The 22212-nt window shown below is 37.9% G+C and overlaps 1 protein-coding gene and 1 pseudogene across 1 annotated transcript; both read left to right on the top strand.

Annotated features, from left to right (window-relative positions):
- Window positions 1-14058: 14058 nt before the first annotated feature.
- On the top strand, window positions 14059-18478 carry LOC126586867 (uncharacterized). Its single transcript, XM_050251835.1, has 9 exons — window positions 14059-14414; window positions 14745-14948; window positions 15313-15410; window positions 15677-15758; window positions 15829-16032; window positions 16115-16371; window positions 17213-17303; window positions 17386-17602; window positions 18080-18478. The coding sequence occupies exons 1-9, from the start codon at window positions 14226-14228 to the stop codon at window positions 18289-18291; spliced, it is 1554 nt and encodes a 517-aa protein (XP_050107792.1). The 5' UTR covers window positions 14059-14225; the 3' UTR covers window positions 18292-18478.
- Window positions 18479-19772: 1294 nt separating this feature from the next.
- LOC126585999 (protein DMR6-LIKE OXYGENASE 2-like) lies at window positions 19773-21999 on the top strand (annotated as a pseudogene).
- The last annotated feature ends 213 nt before the right edge of the window (window positions 22000-22212 follow it).

The raw sequence follows: 22212 nt of genomic DNA, 5'->3' as shown, positions 1-22212 counted from the left end.
GTGTGACAAGAATAAGGAGCTCATCGCTTCGTCGGAAGTAATCAAGCCGCTGGTTCAGTCGCTCAAGACGGAGACCGCCACAGCAAAAGAGAACGCCGCCTGCGCTCTACTCCGCTCCCTGCAAATCCCTCAGCCAAGCATCCTAATTTATACAGAAAGAAATACAATAAAAAAAAAAGGAATGGTGGAGTCTTTGGTGCTCTGGCACCATGAAAAAAAAAATGGAATCTTGATTCATCATGGCACCATGTGTAAGTACCACCGAAAGCAAAGAAGAAAATATAAAAAAAAAAATTTTGTGGTGTGTGTGAGTACCACCGAAGGAAAAATAAAAATAAAAAAATAATAAAAAATAATAAAAATAATAAAAATAAAAATTTTGGTGCTTCACGCACCATGTTAAAGAAAATATAAAATATATGTATATATTATTAAAAAATAAATAAATAAATAAATAAAAGAAAAAAAATTAGGTGCTTCCAGCACCATGCAAAGAAAACAATTAAAAAAAAAAAAGGTGGCCTGCCATCATTTAAAAAATTGTAAGGGCTTTAGGTGCTTCACGCACCAAGTTTTCGAATTCTGGAGGTGGCTAGCACCATGCAAAAAAAGGGGAAAGGTTTTTTTTTTTGGAATGGTGAATCAGCCCACGTGAAAAAAAAAAAATATATATATATATATATGTACACATAATATTTGTATGTATACAGCAAAAAAAAAAAACAAACAAAACAAATGCATTGAGAGAAATAAAGTCCATTTTATTTATTTTTCTGGAAATTTTACATAAATTTGCATTATACATACCTAAAAAAATAATAATAATAAAAAAATGGGTCAAATCAAATTTACAGGAGGGGATTTTTCAAGGACGATCAAGTGAAGCCTCACCACTCGGCGAAGCTCTAGGAAGAAGAGGCGCCGAAGGTTGGCTGTTTAGCACCTCATCACTCGACGGAACCCCAGGAGGAGGAGGCACCAAAGGTTGATCATTTGGAGCTTCATTACGCGGTACAGCCCCAGAAGACGAAGGCAAATGCTGCTGGAACAAACCCACAAACCTCTGATGATCAAGTAAAATCTGACCATCAGATTCCTGCATCTGGTCAATTTTCCTCTTCATGTTTGTCGTATAGCTATGTGCGAGCTTATGCAACTGTTTATTCTCCTGCTTGAGCCCTCTAATCTCATGTTTGAGACTCATCACTTCAGCCGTCAATGATTCAACTTGACGAATTCGAGCAAATAGACATTGGGCCATATTAGACACAGAACCTGCACACTGCACACTGAGGGCCAGAGAATCCTTAACAGCCAACTCATCAGACCGTTTGGAAAGCAGTCTGTTATCTTTGGGAGTGACAAGGTTCCGGGCTACCACCGCAGCGGTCATATCATTCTTCATTACCGAATCCCCAACGGTAAGAGGACCAGTAAGGGATATGAAGGATGGGCGCCATATGTTGTCTGGAGAAGGCGGGACTGCCTCTTCACCAAGGTTCAAATCAAAACGACGGTCGGAGGGTCCAGACATTTTCAAAGGTGTTGAAGAAAGAAGAGATCGGACAAATCAAGATCTTAGAAGTGCAAGAAGGGAGTTTCTACAAGCGAAAATTCAAGTATGCTTTGAAACAAACTGCGTGCTTCTATAAAAAATCAGCACTTGACGGGATTTCAAAGATCGAAGAGGCGAGCTCAGAATTCGAAGAGGCTAATTCAAAAATCGAAGAGGCAAGCTCAGAAATCGGAGAGGCATCTTGCTTTTCCAGATGCGTCAGCACCCGTCACACGCAAACTCAGCTTTGCGGAAATCACAGGCAATTTGTCGAAGAGCCAATCCCAGATATCGAAGATGCGCCAGTCTTTTTCAGCCTCGTCAACACCTGTCACATGCACACTCAGCTTGGCAGAAATTACGGACAATTTGTCGAAGATTTCTGTTGAAGAAGAAAACACGTGAAGCCATACTAATCAATCACTCAATGGTTGCCGACACGAGTGAAAGAATAATACCTCTACAGGTATTAAAAAAACTTCCTATAACTGTCCACCTTCACCCTCCATAGCAAGGCAGACATACAGAGCCTTTCTTCATCTCTAAAAATGCTTTCCCAACAAAGCCTCTCAAGTCATTCAGTGTTCCTTATTCGTTGGGGTACCTCTGCAAGTCAATGACTCCAAAGCAAAAGTATCTCATATCACCAGGGTAGAAAGCAAGAGTATCTCATATCATGCGTTCTCCCTGTCCTTTCCTTTATCCTTGTTCTTACCTACAAAGACAAAGATAAAGAAAACAATATGCCGGAACCTCCACTCAAACTCGGGTAAGGAACCGACTGCTTGGAACCCTTCCCTGATTGCCTACCTAGCACTGTTCTCGAGTACTCGTCTCCCACTGCTGCTGTACTTCCAAAGAAGCTGCCACATCTGCCTGAAGAACAGATAAGGCAAGTGAAAATGATACCTTGCAGCACGTGGAGACAACGTGCAGAAGAAACAAGCAGAGAAGAATGCAGCCTGCACAGTCAACTCAGCAGAATGAGTCTGAGATAAGGAACTCGAGAAGATGCCACATCTGCTTGAGGAACAAATAAAGGAAATGAAAATGATACCTTGAAGCATGTGGAGACAAGTGCAATCAAGCACGTGCTGATTCATCCGCTACTTCTTCAAAATCAAAAGTATCTCATATCATCAGGGTTGCAATCACTCTGGATGGTGAGTTCGTTTTGACCCTCAAATTCTTGGGTCGACTTACTAGGCGTTGTGGGCTGCACGTGCCGATTCACCACCCTTGAATCAAATCCTTAAAGATCAAGTCACCAACTGGAAGAAGAGCCCATCAATCTTGAAGATCATACCGTTGACCAAACTGCTCAGATGTGAATTAGAAAGATTGAACAAAGCAACAAGTCGTCATCTTCACCTCGTGCCTGCTTGCCATGTGTTCGAGTCAACCTTCAAGAATCAAGCCTTAACGGCCCTTGAAGAAGCTTCCAGCCAAATTCAAGATCAAGCCTTGACGGCCTTTGAGGAAATCACAAGTCCGATTCAAGATCAAGTGTCCACCATATTTGAATCAAATCCAGTTCAAGAATAAGCTGTGGAAAATCAACAATTGGAGAAATCCAGAAAATCCTCCAACCCAATTTAAGATCAAAGCTGTGGAAAGTCAACAAGCGCAACAAAATACATGTTGATTCATCCACTACCAAAGCCAAAGATCATCTACCACATGAAGCTCTTTGTGGTCCAATTTCAACCTTCAAGATCAAGCCTCGACGGCCCTTGAAGAAATCTCCAACCCAATTCAAGATCAAGCCTCAACGGCCCTTGAAGAAATCTCCAACCCAATTCAAGATCAAGCCTCGACGGCCCTTGGATCGACATCATGTATACGACGCGCATTAAAGTGGGGGCATTTGTAGACATCGAAATTTCGGTAAATAAATGTTGACCGATAAATCAAAGTTTTGACGCTCATGTATTACATAAATTCTACACGTACCGTATGTCTAAACAAAAAAATCGAAATAAGTTGGAAAAGTCATCATATAGGACACGTGTCAACACCTGGCAGAAATGACTTATTTCATCTGGAATATTATATTCAAAATTAGGCCTTGGAAAATTCTATAAATAGAAGCCAAAATCATTCATGAAAAACCAAAATCATTAGGAAAAATTCTTGAAGTTCTGAAGCTCTGAAACTCCGAAGCTCTCAAGCATCCAGGTTCCCAAAGAATCAAGAAAGCTCTCTTCGTTCTTTGTTCTTCGTTCATCGTTCATCCTAAGATCAAGCCCCAACGGCCATTTGGATCAATAATCATCCACTGATCAGTCATATATTTCATGCATTTATACCATTCATTTCTAAAGTCTTTGGATGTTTTTGTGTTAAAATTGTGGCATTTTACTTTACCTTGTGTTAATGTACAGTTAATTTTGTTGTAGGATTAATTTCAAACAAAATGGGCTGAAAAGAAAATAAAAGACAAGGGAGCAGAAATAATGGATTGATGCATGAATAATCAAAGGAAAAGAAGAAGGGAGTGCGGCACAACAAAGAAAAAAAATAAAGAAATAAATGGGACGGGAGTGGGAGAGCATCTACTGCTAAGAAAAAGAAAAAAATATAAAAGAAATTCATGGCATGGCAGACATGGAATGATGGAGAAGAATAAACAAAAAGGAAAGGCAAAGAAAGACAGCAGAAAAGAAAAGAAGAATAATAAAAGAAAGAAAAGAAAATAAACTGATAGAAAGAGAGAGATAGACAGAGTCAGGATGCGGAGAGATATGTGAGAGAACAGGAAAGCACATAGAAAAGCTGCGGGGAGAAGGCGCAGGAAGAAGAAAAGAATAAAAAGAAAAAAAAGGAATAAAAGTTGCGGGGGTAGCGAGAAAGAAGGCGCCAGGGAGGACAGACCGACAGAAACAAGGGGAGAAGCAGCACGGAGCAGGAGGTGAAGACGGAAGGCAGAGACACGGGGAGCACAGAGAGACAGAGAAGGAGCTTCACTCCATTTTTCTTGGTTAAATCTTTCCAAACTTATATTTTATTTCTGTTTTAATAATGTGTAACTAAATTTATTTTGGCTAGAGGTTAATTCAAAGCCATGAATATATTTGTAATATGAATTGATTACCTTCAGTTGTGATTTCTGAGTTGTGATTTAATTTGCTTAACTGTTTGATTGATAGCTTATTTTTGTATGTCGATTAAGAATGCATACTTAATTTACATGCATGAATTTGACGCTAGAATATAAAGGAGTTTCACCTAATCGTTATGAACTTATATTCACAAGTAGTGAAGGTTGCTAATCACAATCACGTTAAGTAAATTCTTGGCATAAGTTTCATGCTTTTCATAGTTACGAATGCCTCGTCAATGCTTATAGTTTTCACAAAGTTTAATGATCTTTGATTGTATCTCTATTGTGCTTTTCACGTAGGGGATTTTTGAAGAATGTTTTGAATTGTTGTATGCGTTTTTCCATCCAATTCAATAACTTAAGGAAAACTTGAAGATTAAAAAAAAGTGATAGTTCACGGTTAATCTGAAGTATTGAGATTTACAATTTATTGAAAGAACAACTGAAAATCAATTTAGGTTGCATATGTGTCATGTGTGGAGAAGAACCCTCTAGCTAGTTCATCACCTATCATTCCACCTTAATTTCATGTTTTTGTCAATTCTATAATTTATTTAAGTTTAATTTACTTCTCGTCAAAACCAAACCCCCCCCCCCATTATTAAATTATATTATTTAGTTAGTTTTCATTGTTGTTAGTCTTTTAATTCAATTTCCGTCCATTTCAGTTCCTAGTGTCTAATTTGATTGTTTTCATTATTTTGAGTCATTCTAAGTGTGTTTCGAGTTATTAGAGTTTTTAGCCTAGTTTTGTGTCCTTGAGTCTTGTTTAATATTTTTAAATTAATTTAGAATAGATTAGCAATCCCTCCTAATCCCCGGCCTAGAACGATACCCTACTTACATCTATACTACAATTGTCAAAAAGAGGGTTAAATTTGTGTGTTTAGTTATTTTACGCATCAAATTTTGGCGCCGTTGCCGGGGATTAGCAACTTTGCTAATCCCTTTATTTTTGTTTTTGTTTATGTTTATATTGGTGTTTGTGTATTTTACTTTTGATATTTGATTTATTTTTCTTTCTTTGATTTTAGGTACAAATGGAGCAAGACATGGCACTTGCGACCATTCAAGCTCAATTGGCACAGCTCACTGCTCAATTGACTCATAATGCCGAACGGACCACAATGCCAAGTGTCCCTACACTTGATGTGCCCTATGGGCAAGGATATCAATGTCCTCAATTTTCTGCAAATGAAGATGTTTGAGGATATCAAGGCCATAACCAATCAAGGGGCAACATGTTTTCCAACGCTTGCAATTCAGATTGGAGAGGTAATTCAGATTATTTGTGGGATGAACCTCAACAATTTCAACAAGGTGGATATTGGCAGCAAGACGAGTTTTATTCAAGACCTATGCAGCCACCACAGCATCCCCCACAACAATTCCAATCAAATCAAAGTATGCCCGTGAATTATAATGAAATTCTTGAAGGACTAATTTCTTTGACGCATGGTTCACAAAAAGAAGAACAATTGCCGCCATCGGAAGAGTTCTATCAGTGGCCATATGAACCGTCACATCCACCACAACAATCAACCCAATTCAATTCAGGTACGTCCTTGGATAATGATACACTTAATAAGTTACTCACCTCTTTGAATCAGGGAGTAGAAAATCAAAACCAGGAGATGCAAGACCGAGTCAAAAGAGTGGACGAATTGGATATGCAAGTTGGGCAAATTGTGGAATTCATGGCACAGATTCGAGATCAAAGTGAACTTTCCAACTCAAACATTGCAAATTCAAAGGCAGAAAGTGAAATCGATGAAGCCATCACTTTGGAAAGTGACATGAAGGATGAAGCTGTCCCAGAACCATCCAAACACAGCCCGAACATGGATGAATTGCTGCTGCAAGCAGAAGAGGAGGAGGACGACCTGGGCAGTTTAGAAGAATTCTTGCTGCAAGCTCCTCAAATCCCTATGTCATCCAACTCAGGTGAGGAAGTTCTAAATTCACTTCATTCTAACATTATTCCACCGAATGTCCTTTGTCCTTGCAGGTTTTTGATTCCAAATATCAAAAAGAGTGAAAAAGACATTGTGGAAGCTCTTCCAAAGGTGCAAAGTGATATCCCAATTCTTGGTGCACCAAAACAAGTTCCCGATGGTATTGAAACGTTCAAAGAACCTTGCACACCAAGAAAAGGGATTCAAGAAAATGAAGTGGTTGAAGCATATCAAGAATACATCCAAGAGGCTGTGCATGAGACAATCAAGCCCAAAGCAGTTGAGTTTGATGACACGGGACAAGCCACAACCATCATAGTAAACCTGGCCAAGTTCAAAGTCCCGGAAATGTTCAAAGATGTGGTGTTTGTCATTGAGTTTGTGTCGGAAAAAGAAAGTAAGCCATCTTCTCCAATTTTAATTTTAATTTATACTAACATGTTTCTGATTTTGATGATTCAGGCACCCACTCTTGAATTTAAACCATTGCCGAATCATTTCAAGTATCACCTCCCATTAAAAGATAAATTCCATGCTTTGGAGCCGAGGGGAGTTTAAGGGAAAGATTCGTCCGACTGCAGACGTTAAAGCAAGCGCTTCTTGGGAGGCAACCCAAGCATTCAACTTACACCCTTATCTTTACTGCTTTCATTTTGTTTTGTTTAGTTAGTTGTGTTATTTGGTTGATTTTTGTGAGTTTGTGTTATTTAGTTTAAGTGTGGGGGAAGGTTAAACAAAGTCTTTTTACATTAATTTACATATTTTTTAAAAATAAAAAAATAAAAAAACCAAAAACATAAAAGTAAAAATATTTTACAATGATGTGTAAACTAATAGCATTCATTGGTCAGGTGGTACTTCAGTAGTCGGCGGAGCTTCAGCAGTCGGCGGGGCCACGGAAGGAGGAGGTATCGGAGGTTGATCAGTTGGAGCTTCACTACGCGGTGCCGCCCCAGAAGACGAAGGCAGATGCGGTTGGAACAAACCCACAAACCTCCGGTGATCAAGTAAAATCTGACCATCAGTTTCCTGCAGCTGGTCAATTTTCCTCTTCATGTTTGTGGCATAATTGTGTGCAAGCTTGTGCAATTGTTTATTTTCATGCTTGAGTCCTCTAATCTCCTCTTTGAGACTCTGTATTTCAGCCACCAACGATTCAACGTGACGGGTTCGAGCAAATAGGCGTTGGGCCATGTTGGACACAGAACCCGCACACTGCACGCTAAGAGCCAGAGACTCCTTAACCGCCAATTCATCAGACCGTCTAGCGAGTAGTCTGTTATCTCTGGGGGTGACAAGGTTCCGGGCCACCACCGTAGCGGTCATGTCATTTTTCATCACCGAATCCCCAACGGTAAGATGACCAGTAGGGGATATGAAAGATGGGCGCCATATGTTGTCTGGTGAAGGCGGAGCTGCCTCTTCACCAATGTTCAAGTCAAAACGACGATCGGAAGGGCCAGACATTTTTCAGAATGGTAAAGAAAAAAAGAGATCGGACAAATTAAGATTTTGGAAGTGCAAGAAGGGAGTGTTTACAGGAGGGAGCTCAAGTGTGTTGTGGAACAAAATTAACGCCTCTATAAAAAGAAGAAATCAAAGAGGCGCTCCTCAGAAATTGTTGAAGCGTCCTCTCGCAAATCGAAGAGTCGGGGCTCCTTTCTCAAAAGTTGGATTCTTTTCTCAAAAGAGGCGTTTCATTTCTTAAAAGTTGGGCTTACTCAGAAACCATGAGCCGAACCCCGGATTTCAAAAGATCAATTTGTCCAGACGTGTCGTCACTCGTCACATGCAACTGGCAGCTTTGCGGAAATTACGGGCAGCTTTGTCAGAAAGCGCGTAATTTGTACTATTCATCCATCCACCGGCTGCCAACAATGAGTGAGGGAATAGTTCCGGTTGTGAAGAAAAGTCCTATAAGTATCTACCTTCGCCTTCCACAGCAAAGGCACACCCTCTCAGCACTTCTTCATCTCTGAAATGGCTTTCCAACAAACCCTCTCAAGTCACTCTGTATTTTTCATCCCCTGGGATACCCCTGCAAACAACCCATCCAGAGCACAAGTATTTCATATCATAAAGGTTGAGAGCACGAGTATCTCATATCATGCTTTCTCCCTGTCCTTTCTCCAGCCAGCACCTGCTCTCGAGTACTCATCATCTTATGCTTCCGCTTCGTCTCTCACATATAAGGGAAGTGAAGATGATACCTCGAAGCATGTGGAGACAACGTGCTGATTCATCCTCAACTAGGGACAAGGATAAAGAAAGCAAGAGGTGGGCACTTGGAAAGATTGAAGAAAGAAACAGACCAACACCTCTCCCTCGTGCCTGCCCGTCGTGCAGAAGAAACAAGCAGAGAAGAATGCAGCTTGCACAATCATCCCAGCGGAAGGAGTCTGAGATGAAGAACTAGAGAAGCTGCCACATCTGCTTGGAGAACAAATAAGGAATTGCAACATTGCTAAAGAGCAAAGCCTCGCCGTACAATATCATCAAATCATCACTTGCAAGTAAAAAGCTAAGTGTCACCCCGTTCAAGAGGAAAGCTGTGGAAAGTCAACAAGCACGACCAATGATCACTTATTAGTTCTATTCATTGTCTTTTATCGTGATTTTCAATTTTACATTTTCTTGCGTTACTTAACTGAATTATTTCTTTTCTTTGCAGGAATTTTTGGTTCTTTCCACCCTTGAAGTTGATTGCAGAATTTTAGCTTGGGGGGTCATCGCTTGGTTTTACTGCAAACTAGGGAAGTTTTCAGTCCAATTGCTTTATTTTGTTTCTTATTATTTATTTATTTTATTTTTATTTGCATTATAATGTTTTCTGACATTGGGGACAATGTCCAGTTTAAGTTTGGAGGTAAAGAGTATAAAAATGACCAAATTGAAATTTTTTTGTACCTTCAACTACGAACGAGTTTCATTTGTTTCCATGTTGTTGCTTTTTGTTTTCTTAATTAGTTTTGTTTTCTTTTAAAAAAAAAATTTTAAAAAATCGGAAAATTTAAAAATCCAAAAATATTGTCTTGTTTCCCTTATTGTTATGAATTAGATTTTTGTTAGTTTCCCGACCCAATGATATAATTGGATCAAATTTGAACCATGATCATCAAGAACTTAGTTAACATGTGTTTTGTGAAATTCCTAATTCTCTTGTTAGTTTTGTACATGTTTGACCATCTTTGAAAAACCAAATGCACATAGCCTTGTTAATGTGAAACTAAAGTATGACTTAAAGCTTCATATGTGAATTTAGTGACCATATACATCCTATGTGAGTTTTTGAGCCGATTGAAAGTGTGTGCATTTTTCATACTCCTATTCTTTCATGTGTGATGAACTTATGTGAGATACATCTCTAGAACTTGCGTAACGATCTTTCGAAATGTTTGTCATTGATTGCATGAACTTGGAAATGATAGAGGCATTAGGTTTACCACTATGGCCCAAATAACCATGTTTCCCAAATAAAAATGATATCATTAGATTGTCAATTTGAGCCGTGTATGTTGAGTCTTTTATTTCTTATCACCAGATATGTCTACCCTTATACCTGAAACATTTTTCCTTACCCTTTCCAAGCAAGCTAGTGAGCAATGTGAGATTGTCTTATGAGAAATGTTTGTGAAGTACTTTGAAGGTGTTTGGCAAAAGAATAAGTGTGGGGGTATTTCATGTTTGTATTTTGTTATGTGTTTATTAGAAAAAAAAAAAAAAAAAAAAAAGAGAAAAGAAAAAGAAAAAGAAACATTGTATACAAAGAAAATAAAAAGTTTTTAAAGTTTCAGTTTAAGGGTGTGGTTGGAGGTGCTAGAAGAATTGCTGGAGAGCTTGAGTTCTTATAAATCTAAAGAAAAGAATTGCTTGCAATGTAGCTTGGAACTTGTGTTTTCCTATTCTTTCGTTTCAATAACCCTATCCCTAAACCTCATTACATCCAATAAAAGTCCTCTTGATTTAAGTTTTGCAATTATGACTGTGGAGAAGTGATCTTTATGCAAGCTTATGGTAGAAATTTCACATTTGATTTTTTTGAGCGAAACACATTAAAACTAAACACATGTGTGATTGAGTGTATATCCCGTGAGAAGGTTGCTAGTTTGCATATGGTGATTTTAAAAATAAAATAAAATAAAATTTTTTTTGAAATTGCATTAGCATGGCTATCTCACACACTACACTTCAAGGATGATTCAAAGATTACTGCTAATATTTGAATAAGGAAGATGAACTTGGATTAGTTCCTTGATGCTAGCTATGGTTCTTGATGATTTGTTTTCTTGAATGAAATTCTATGAGGGTCACATAGAGGGAAGCTAATATTTTTCATGTTATTACTTTTTCATGTTTTCTTTGTTTTGCTAGAGGACTAGCAAAAATGTAAGTTTGGGGGTATTTGATCAGTCATATATTTCATGCATTTATACCATTCATTTCTAAAGTCTTTGGATGTTTTTGTGTTAAAATTGTGGCATTTTACTTTACCTTGTGTTAATGTACAGTTAATTTTGTTGTAGGATTAATTTCAAACAAAATGGGCTGAAAAGAAAATAAAAGACAAGGGAGCAGAAATAATGGATTGATGCATGAATAATCAAAGGAAAAGAAGAAGGGAGTGCGGCACAGCAAAGAAAAAAAATAAAGAAATAAATGGGACGGGAGTGGGAGAGCATCTACTGCTAAGAAAAAGAAAAAAATATAAAAGAAATTCATGGCATGGCAGACATGGAATGATGGAGAAGAATAAACAAAAAGGAAAGGCAAAGAAAGACAGCAGAAAAGAAAAGAAGAATAATAAAAGAAAGAAAAGAAAATAAACTGATAGAAAGAGAGAGATAGACAGAGGCAGGATGCGGAGAGATATGTGAGAGAACAGGAAAGCACATAGAAAAGCTGCGGGGAGAAGGCGCAGGAAGAAGAAAAGAATAAAAAGAAAAAAAAAGGAATAAAAGCTGCGGGGGTAGCGAGAAAGAAGGCGCCAGGGAGGATAGACCGACAGAAACAAGGGGAGAAGCAGCACGGAGCAGGAGGTGCAGACGGAAGGCAGAGACACGGGGAGCACAGAGAGACAGAGAAGGAGCTTCACTCCATTTTTCTTGGTTAAATCTTTCCAAACTTATATTTTATTTCTGTTTTAATAATGTGTAACTAAATTTATTTTGGCTAGAGGTTAATTCAAAGCCATGAATATATTTGTAATATGAATTGATTACCTTCAGTTGTGATTTCTGAGTTGTGATTTAATTTGCTTAACTGTTTGATTGATAGCTTATTTGTGTATGTCGATTAAGAATGCATACTTAATTTACATGCATGAATTTGACGCTAGAATTTAAAGGAGTTTCACCTAATCGTTATGAACTTATATTCACAAGTAGTGAAGGTTGCTAATCACAATCACGTTAAGTAAATTCTTGGCATAAGTTTCATGCTTTTCATAGTTACGAATGCCTCGTCAATGCTTATAGTTTTCACAAAGTTTAATGATCTTTGATTGTATCTCTATTGTGCTTTTCACGTAGGGGATTTTTGAAGAATGTTTTGAATTGTTGTATGCGTTTTTCCGTCCAATTCAATAACTTAAGGAAAACTTGAAGATTAAAAAAGTGCTGTTCACGGTTAATCTGAAGTATTGAGATTTACAATTTATTGAAAGAACAACTGAAAATCAATTTAGGTTGCATATGTGTCATGTGTGGAGAAGAACCCTCTAGCTAGTTCATCACCTATCCTTCCACCTTAATTTCATGCTTTTGTCAATTCTGTAATTTATTTAAGTTTAATTTACTTCTCGTCAAAACCAAACCCCCCCCATTATTAAATTATATTCTTTAGTTAGTTTTCATTGTTGTTAGTCTTTTAATTCAATTTCCGTCCATTTCAGTTCCTAGTGTCTAATTTGATTGTTTTCATTATTTTGAGTCATTCTAAGTGTGTTTCGAGTTATTAGAGTTTTTAGCCTAGTTTTGTGTCCTTGAGTCTTGTTTAATATTTTTAAATTAATTTAGAATAGATTAGCAATCCCGCCTAATCCCCGGCCTAGAACGATACCCTACTTACATCTATACTACAATTGTCAAAAAGAGGGTTAAATTTGTGTGTTTAGTTATTTTACGCATCATCCACCAATTCAAGATCAAGCCCCGACGGCCCTTGAAGAAAGTGTTCTTCATTCTTCGTTCATCGTTCTTCCAAGATCAAGCCCCAACGGCCCTTTGGATTAACAATCATCCACCAATTCAAGATCAAGCCCTGACGGCCCTTGAAGAAAGTGTTCTTCGTTCTTCGTTCATCGTTCTTCCAAGATCAAGCCCCGACAGCCCTTGGATCAACATCATCAACAAATCCACACATCCAATCGTTCTTCAAGATCAAGCCCAAAAGCCCTTGAAGATCCGTTCATCACCGTTATTCAAGATCAAGCCTTAACGGCCCTTGAAGAAACACTCATTCTCAAGATCAAGCCCCAACGGCTCCTTGAAGATGCGCTCAAATCCACCTTCAAGATCAAGCCCACGGCCCCTTGAAGAAACTTCCAACAGTTCATCCAATACGGAGATCGAATCAGATGATCAAAATAGAGAGAGATTGTAACCCAAAATCATCAAATACAAATATTTGTTTGTGCACGTTGTTCTTGTAGCTTTCGTTTCAGGAATTTTCCGTGTTTACAATAACAAAGTGGTATATTAATAAAGAAGAATGGGTACATTATAAATAAATTAGGGTAGAGATAAAAAATTAAAAATTATGAGTACAAATGAATTTTTAAAAAATATAAGCGCTAAAAGAAATTAATACATGGGTACAAAATAAAACTAAAAAGAAAATACTACAAATTTAAAAAAAATGTTGCAAATTAAAAGTGGGTACAAACTCAAAATATAAATATAGGATACAAGTTTAGGCATAAAATATAAGTATACCATATGTAATTTTTCTATCATTGATTAAATATACAATGTCACGTGACAGTATACACATGGGTACAAACACAAATAAAACTTTAAAAAATATGGGAACAAAAAGAAACTAATATATGGGTACAAATTAAAAATGAAAAGAAAATTGGTACAAATTAAAAAATATTTGCAAATTAAAAATAGGTACAAACTAAAAACTAAAAATATATGATAAAAAAATTTAGCCATAAATATAAATATACTAATTGTAACATTTTTAACACTAAAGGAATATATTTAAAAATAAAAAATATTTTATTATTCAAATAATTAATGATGTTCTTAATATCCAAGAACCTTGATCAAAAATTAAAAATGAATAAGATTTTAATCAATGAAGTAATAAAAAGAATGATGTAAACCTAATTTTCCTTTTAAAAAATGTCTTGTGCTTGAATAAAGCAATTCAGCAGTACTAGATGGCTAAGGTTCTCCCGTTTTGGTAGACCAGGGTATTTTGGTAGTGCCAAACGGATGTCGTATTCTCAAAACCACCAAAAACGACGTCGTGTGACGTCGTGTACCTGCTGGATTCCCTTCGAAAGTTCGAAAGCATGCCGATGAAGCAGATGGCGAGGTAAGGTTTCATTTCGATCAATCTTTCAAACTTCCATTCTCCCGAAGGCGCGTGGATTCAATCGGCAATGGAGGAAGAAGACAAACAGCCGCTCAAGGAGGACAAGGGTCCTCAACAGGAAGAGAAAGAAGAACCAAAAGGAGGAGCAGCTGAAGCACGAGTGTCGCCGGCGAAAAGTGGCGGAGGATGGGGAGGTTGGGGGTTTTCGTCCGTCTTCTCAGATCTCCAGAAAGCCGCCGAAGAGATCTCCCGCAATGTAAGTGTCTCCAGCGTTTCATAAATGTATTTACATCGGCATTTGTATTGTAAGTTTACCTGATTTGGTGTGTTTTGGAAAATTAGGGTTTATAAGTTTGGGAAATGTTGATTAGTGGATATACTTTCTGGCGGGTATAGATGATATCGGAGTTAATTAACTGTTTCGACTGCGAATCTGAAAGTAGGTTTAAGCTATTAAGAGTTTAGTGACGTTATCCAATTGAAAGTTATAAAATATGCAGAGATTTATGTATGTAGTTAAAATGGAAGAATTTAGGGTTGCTGCATTTTGTGGTTCGGTTTGTGAAGTGGCGGTTTTTGGATGCAGGCGGCTGCGGCTGCTCAGACGGCAGCGAAGAGCCTTGCCGACATGCAAGCTGCTGAGGACTCAGAAGAATCTTCCAAGGAGGAAGAAGGGGATACTGAAAAGGAAACCCAAGATGACACTGAGAGCCAAGATGAGCATGAAAAGCAAAGAAAGGCTGCTCTTGATAAATTGGAGAAAGCTAGTGAGGATTCACTTTTCGGTCAGGCAAGTTGTAAATTTATGGAGTTGAAATCTCTTTTTTATATATCTGCAAGTCTTTTGTGTTAATGCATTCACGCCAATCATATATTCATGAAGTTTGTTATGCTGAGTTTGTTTATGTTTTTATTCCGTTTGTTTCTTATGTTGTACTTATTGAATCATACATCTAGCTATCGCTAGGGTAATGCAAATTTTACAAGAACCACATCTACTTCTATACATGTCTCAAATTGATTTAGGATAATTTAACACCAACTTCTGTTTCACTAGATTGGAGGTGTTTGTATCTTAAATTTTGCTTCAATCCTCTAAAGCTGATGCCTTCCATTTGTTCTCCACTTAACATGCTAATTTTCATTACTTTCAGGGTTTGAAAGTGCTTGATAGTTCCGTGGAGAATTTTGCTACAGGAGCGTGGCAAGCATTAGGAAGTGCATTGAAAGGGGGTACCAACCTAGTGCACAAGTATGTTACACTGGAGTTGAATGTACTAGTATTTTTGCGGATTTTCTCTGGACCAAAATTTAGTAATTAGCAGATGGCTACAGTCCACATGATTTCTCTTGTTTCTCAGGAAACTAACGAATTAGTAATCTGATAGTGGAATATTGGGCTCAAGATTCTAAGTTCCAATTTCTAACATAGATTATGCAGTTGATATATTTGTGCAAAGTGTGAAATCCAAATTAGAAACACAAACTTGACCTGACTTTCAACTTCTTGTTCTTTAGGATTGAGAATTCTGCTGTGAACCTTGCGGGATCTATCCAGCAAGGTGGAGGTGCTGGTTCTACCGCGCCATCCTTATTAGAGGTTTGCGTTCCCTTGCTACTTTTTTGGTTAACTAATGGTACATCATTGCTTATCTTGGTTTCGTTTACAGACTGGAAAAGCTTTTACATCAAAGGGAATGCAAGTGCTTGAGCTTGTAGGAAAGGAAACTTTGGATCTACTGATCACAGAGACTGGTATAGAAGTTGATAAGGATTCTACACTTTCTGAAAAGGAAACTGAAGAGGATCAGTTATATGAGGAAGTGGGATTTGATCGGTGTTTCTACATATATGGAGGTCCAGAACAGTTGGAGGTCAGTTATTTAATTTTGAGGTTAAATATTGTTATCGTAGGGAATAAAATGTATTAAAGTTGTTCCTTTGTAACACTGTCAGGAACTGGAGGCTTTGTCCAGCCATTATGCGCTATTATTTAATCGGAGAAAAGGAAAGTTGTCATCAGAACAGAAGTCTATTTATGATGGAAAGCTTAAACAGGTGCAACAGATTTTCAGTCTGAGTACTGAGTTGGATGGAAGTGGTGCAGAGTTGGACAAAGGCAAAAAGAAAAAGACCGGAGATGATGGAAATAGCAATGAGATGAAGAGTTTGCATGATTCAAGCGTCAGCAAGGCTGCTGATATGGCGGCTGGGTACTATATTTTGTTCAATTTCTATTTTTATTGTCTTGTCTTTTTCTTTTTATAGATTATTTGCTTCCATGAATGGCTGTTTAGTTCTATTGATTTATTGACTTTCATCTGATTTTCGTAAATACTATATACTGATCTTCAAGCTTGTATAAATCTACTGGCCAATCAATATTCTTTTATTGCCATACCTTTGTTGCTCCATTACCCTCTGTTTATCCACTCAATTTACAAACAAACAACTACGTGTACACTAAAGCCAACATCATCTGATTTCAGCAATTGTAAAACTTGCCGCATCCGTCTTGAGTTACATTGAGACAACATTTTGCCAAGCCACTGTTGATGATGTGTCCTTTCCCCGCCCACTGTCCTTGTCAATCTGAATTGATTGGAGATCTGAGGCTTCGCGCTAAATGATTTCAAAATTAATTTCTTTATAATCGTGTGCTTATAGAGATGTGTGCATGTGCATATAGATCATATCGCTCCCAACATTGCATCAGACTTGACATGCATGATGCTCTCAGAAAATAAATATCTTTTAAAGGTGAGACTGGTAGCAGGGGAGTCCTATGAAAAGTTATTGCTGGGTGCTGATATGTCCAATTTCAAAACTGGATTGCATTTTAATCAGCCTTCTCACTGTACATATTTTTTTTAGCAATTTCAACAGCGTCCAATTAAAAGAAATGGAGTTGTTTGTTCCTCGTGATTTTGTGATCTTGTCTGACATATTGCTGTAAAAACATGCGTGGTCTTCTATGCTTCCTTAGTTTTGTTTATTTTTACACCATGCATTGTTACTATGACTTTTAAACTTTTCTTCTTATGTTCTTTTTAGGTTCACAAGTGCCTTAGCAGGACAAGCTGTTAACGATATAATTCAAAGAACAACTGGTAGATTGGAGAGTCTTCACTCAGAGGGGGTTCATGTACGTTTCTGTTACTGTATTATTCCATCGGCATTCTTATTGACATGGGTTCAATAGTTCTGAAGTAATCATATTTTTGCAGAGGCTGTCAGAATTGTGCTGTTCAGCAGTATCTCAACTGTTGATGCTTGGTAAATCCATCATATCTAGTGCAAACAAAACTCAGGCAGAAGATGTGGATGCCGATCTGGAGAATATCGATTGGCCTGAAGATTCTGTTGAGAAAGCAAAGATAATCAGATCAAAAACACAAACAATGACAGGATATGTGGAGGCAGTGTCTAGCAGTTTCGTCACAGGTTAATTTCCTTGAACTTTGTTTAGTGCTGCTTATGCTCATAATTGACTACCCTTTCCTAGTTGAAAATATGCCATTACAATTAATGTACTCTCAGATCTAGTCACTTATTGTTACTTAATTGCTCAATGGTAGAATGGTTAGGATTTTTTTTTTTTTTTTCTTTTTTCTTCTTCGTGTCAAGAAGAGTGGTTAGCTATTAGGTGACTAGTTTGTTGTACAATTGGGAAGATAATCCACATAGATACAGCAACATTTGAACCCGAATATATTATTGTTTGGGGGCCTAATTCCTAAGTTCCCCAACTCCTAAAGCTTCATGTCTTTTCTCTGTGCTTTTACACTGACTTCTTAATTATTCCGTTTCATAGTGTATTAATTAAACTTATCAATAACCTGCACTCCTGAGGCCTTCAATGTCTTTTTATGTAGCAAATATATTTTTGTTGACAGTTTTGAGTTTTGATGAACTTTTCAGGTATATCTGATGTTGCAGAAGCTTATCTAGCAGCCATAAAGGGCGCTTCTGAGGACTCCCACGAAGTGCTCCCACGTACATCGATCCAAGAAAAAGCAAGTTCTTTCTCTAAACACCTTCGTGATGACCAGACCACAGCTTTGAGCAAAATCCAGGATGGGCTACACTACTTGTCGTACGTTGTCATTTCAACCTCTATGCCTGCAGCGTGAGAGACCTCAAATCTTTAAGCTCTCTGTTTAGTTTTGTAAATAGTCGGCATTTAGAGTGAGTTTAAGTTTTTACATCGTTTCAAGTGTTATACGAAATTGAAGTTCTTAGAACTGTAAAACAATCAGCAACTTGTGACAATAAGGTAGAAATTTTACGTTTGCAGTAATTAAAGTTTTGTTGCTTTAATTTCTAGTAAGAATCTATCAATCATGAAAGAGATTTTGTTAACTCGCCGGATACAAGAAAGCCCAAATTAGTTTGGTTTGCTTGTGATGGCAAGAGTTTGTAGTAATGGAAAGCTTGATGAAGATGATTGCAAAAACCGTGCTTATATCACCACATGATGTTCCATGCCATTGATACAAAGACATGGAAAAAAAATTTATACGCTTTTATTTCATTGACACGGTATGTCAGAGTAGTGGTGCATCCGTGCCATGTAAGTCATTATGCTCTCTCATTGAATTTGTAATCGATATTTGGCCAAATAAACTTGAATGCCTAAAATGATCTTTTCACTAATGTAAACGACAAAGCATTTGGTACAATTTTGATTTTTCTACCCGACATTATTGAATTTGGCATATGACCCCACTACAAGGATGCTTAGTGCAATTTGACATGACGTTAGATGAAATAATAAGACCAGTTGCACAAGCGCTTAGGTAATTTTTAGATTTTGATAAGTATGTAGGTTCACAATGCGTCGATATTCGCACGTGTCCACTAGTATCCTCCACACTCTTCCTCTTCTTACTTTTACTCAGATTAATCTGTCAATTATTAGTACATCCTCATCATTCATATAAGTTGAACATAGAATCTTACTTACAAAGTAAAGAGGAAGATCAGCATACGTGGTACTGGTTCCTATTACCTTGCAAACTATGCACTCCTATTTAGCTACGGAAAGGGCCGGATCCCTTCCTCCTAATCCACCAAATCAGGGAATCTGTGCCATTAAAATTTGATCCAACGACTGAGTTTATTATAACTTTTAAAGTGGCCTCCTGTTTGTAGTCATTTGATCAAATTTTAATAGTACGAATTCTCTAATTTGATGGATTAAGAAGAATGGATCCAGAGATGATCTTTTTCCATTTAGCTACCAATATTGTCCAATAAGGCAATAATTATGATTTAGACATTATATAAAAAGAGCCCAATCGGATCCTCTCCGAATTCTTTATGTGAGGATTCTAGAAATTCATAAATTGTGTTCGTTTATCATACATCATGTGATCAATTTTTATCATGTATTATTTGCATCTAATTTTACAAATATATATATATATATATATATATATATATATTTAAAATGATTTCTGATAATGTATGATGAACGAATATGATTTACGATCCCTGAGATCCTCACAAGATGATCCAACCAGAATCCGGATTCAAAAAGTACCACATGTTACCAGGAATACCTGTCAATTCAGCAGCACCTACCCACTATACTGTCTCCATTATTTCCCTGTCAAGAAACGTCTAGGTTCATTGTACAACAACAAAATCATGCCAAGAACACCACCACCACTTTCTCCCACCCAAAATTTCACTAAACTCCACCATCATCTCTCCTTGAACCTCAGGTTTACCCATGGGAGAGGTTGATCCGGCCTTCATCCAAGCCATCGACAGGAGGCCGAATCCCAAGCCCAAAAACTCATCACTTGTTGATGAAATCCCCACAATTGACCTCTCAGCTCTACGCACCGGTCCCGAGGATGACATACACGAAACAGGTTCATCGCCAAGTGACGTCTCGGGCCATGCTAAACTGGTTTCAGAAATAGGCCATGCATGCAAAAACTGGGGGTTTTTCCAAGTTGTGAATCATGGGGTTCCACTGGAACTGGGCAGGAAGATTGAGGATGTGGCCAAGAAATTCTTTGAGCTACCAGGTGAGGAGAAGAGGAAGGTGAAGAGGGACATGGTGAATGCTTTGGGGTACCATGATGGTGAGCACACTAAGAATGTTAGAGATTGGAAGGAAGTGTTTGATTTCTTGGTGGAAGATCAGACGGCTGTCGCAGCTTCACATGAGCCAGGTGATGAGGAGCTGAGGGTGTTGACGAATCAGTGGCCTCAGTACCCTCCTGAGTTCTGGTAATTTATTTGTTTTCGTTTATTTTAGTGCCCGTTTGATAATCATTTCCGTTTTTTTTCAGTATTTAGTATCACCTTCTATAGAATGATTTGCGTAAAGTTGGCTGATTATGGATTTGCTTTGGTTCGAAGATTTAGAAATATAGCCACTCGAAGAGTGCTTGAACACCACTCCATAATGCTCGAGTCCCCTCGAGCGGTTCAAGTTCTACAAGTCTGAACTTGATTCACAAGTGTTACAAGTTCGGATTCATGAAGATTAAACTATTTGCGATTAGAAATTGGCATGTGATGCCTGTCTAGTACCAACTCCACCAAATTTTAGCATATCTTGTTGTGGTTTATGTACAGTTTACTCCATTATGCTAATTGTTTTTCTTCACCTTGCCATGTGGTTTATGTACTCGAATTGGCTGCCTTGAGCAGAGAGGTCTGCCAAGAGTATACTCGAGCGGTCGAAAAACTAGCATACAAGTTGCTAGGACTAATCGCTCTGAGCCTAGGCCAGCCCAAAAACAGGTTCGATGACTACTTCAAAGACCACCAAACGAGCTTGGTCAGACTCAATCACTATCCTCCATGCCCTTCCCCTCACCTAGCTCTAGGTGTTGGCCCGCACAAGGATGCTGGCGCCTTAACCGTCCTTGCCCAAGATGACGTTGGAGGACTAGAAGTTAGGCGGAAATCAGATGGAGAGTGGAGTCCAGTCACGCCCACCCCAAATGCCTACATCATCAATGTTGGTGACATTGTTCAGGTACCACTCATGAACTATGTAGTTTCGGTGAAATGACAACTTTAAATATGTATCTATGGAGCTGTAATTACGAATGAGATTGTTCTTGAAAATCACCATTTTGAACTACAAAGTTAAAGTTCTCGATGTGTGAAACAACTGTTTCAATGAAATGAAATCATCCCGTTATGTCTTAATCATGAATGATGTTCTTGCAAAATACCCTTTTGCACAACAAAAGAAATGAAGAAAAAGTTTTGAACTTTTAAGCGTATGAAATACTCCTAAAGTCTCCCATTCCTTTCTTAGTTGGACCAACCAGATTTTCGACAAGCATTTCTGTTGGCACAAGAAGAAGAACTGTAAGTGAATTTTAATCATTACAATTATTCGAGATGTAATATGTATGTTCACTCTGTGAATTGCAGGTTTGGAGCAACGACAAATATGAGAGCGTGGAGCACCGTGTGGTGGTGAATTCTGAGAAAGAGAGATTTTCAATTCCATTCTTCTTCTTCCCAGCCCATCATGTGATGGTGAAGCCCTTGGAGGAGCTACTGAGTGATGGAAATCCTGCCAAATACAGGGAATACAACTGGGGAAAGTTTTACGCTACCAGAAACCGCAGTGATTTCAAGAAACAGGAGGTGGAGAACATCCAAATTCATCATTTCAAGTTACCGGAGTAGATACTAGATGGTATAGCATGAACATTTAATCACCGGTAGCAACTGGCAACGCAAAGTTCTTTTCGCTTCTTGTGATTACCGTGCTATGTAACCGGATTGGAGGCTTTGGAATCTGCTTCAGTAACTGCTAATAAGTGAGTTGCATGTAAAATCGCCTACTTTTACTTAAAGCTTCTATATCTCTCTGCAAGTCTGGGGCAGATATCAAAGTGCAATCTTCAAGGAAAATCAAACCTTGAAGTAAATATACTATAGCAATCACCAATTTTCTTTTAATACAAGCGATACTAAGGAGTATGAACCGAATACATGACCTGAGGTGTAGAGGTAAACTTGCTTAACAATTTGAACTACAAGCCTTTCGCATTGTAATGATCACTGTT

Source organism: Malus sylvestris, chromosome 10 (genome assembly GCF_916048215.2).
Source record: "Malus sylvestris chromosome 10, drMalSylv7.2, whole genome shotgun sequence".
NCBI lineage: Eukaryota > Viridiplantae > Streptophyta > Magnoliopsida > Rosales > Rosaceae > Malus > Malus sylvestris.
Note: the sequence above shows the minus strand (reverse complement) of the source record. Positions and strands in the feature narration are given on the sequence as shown.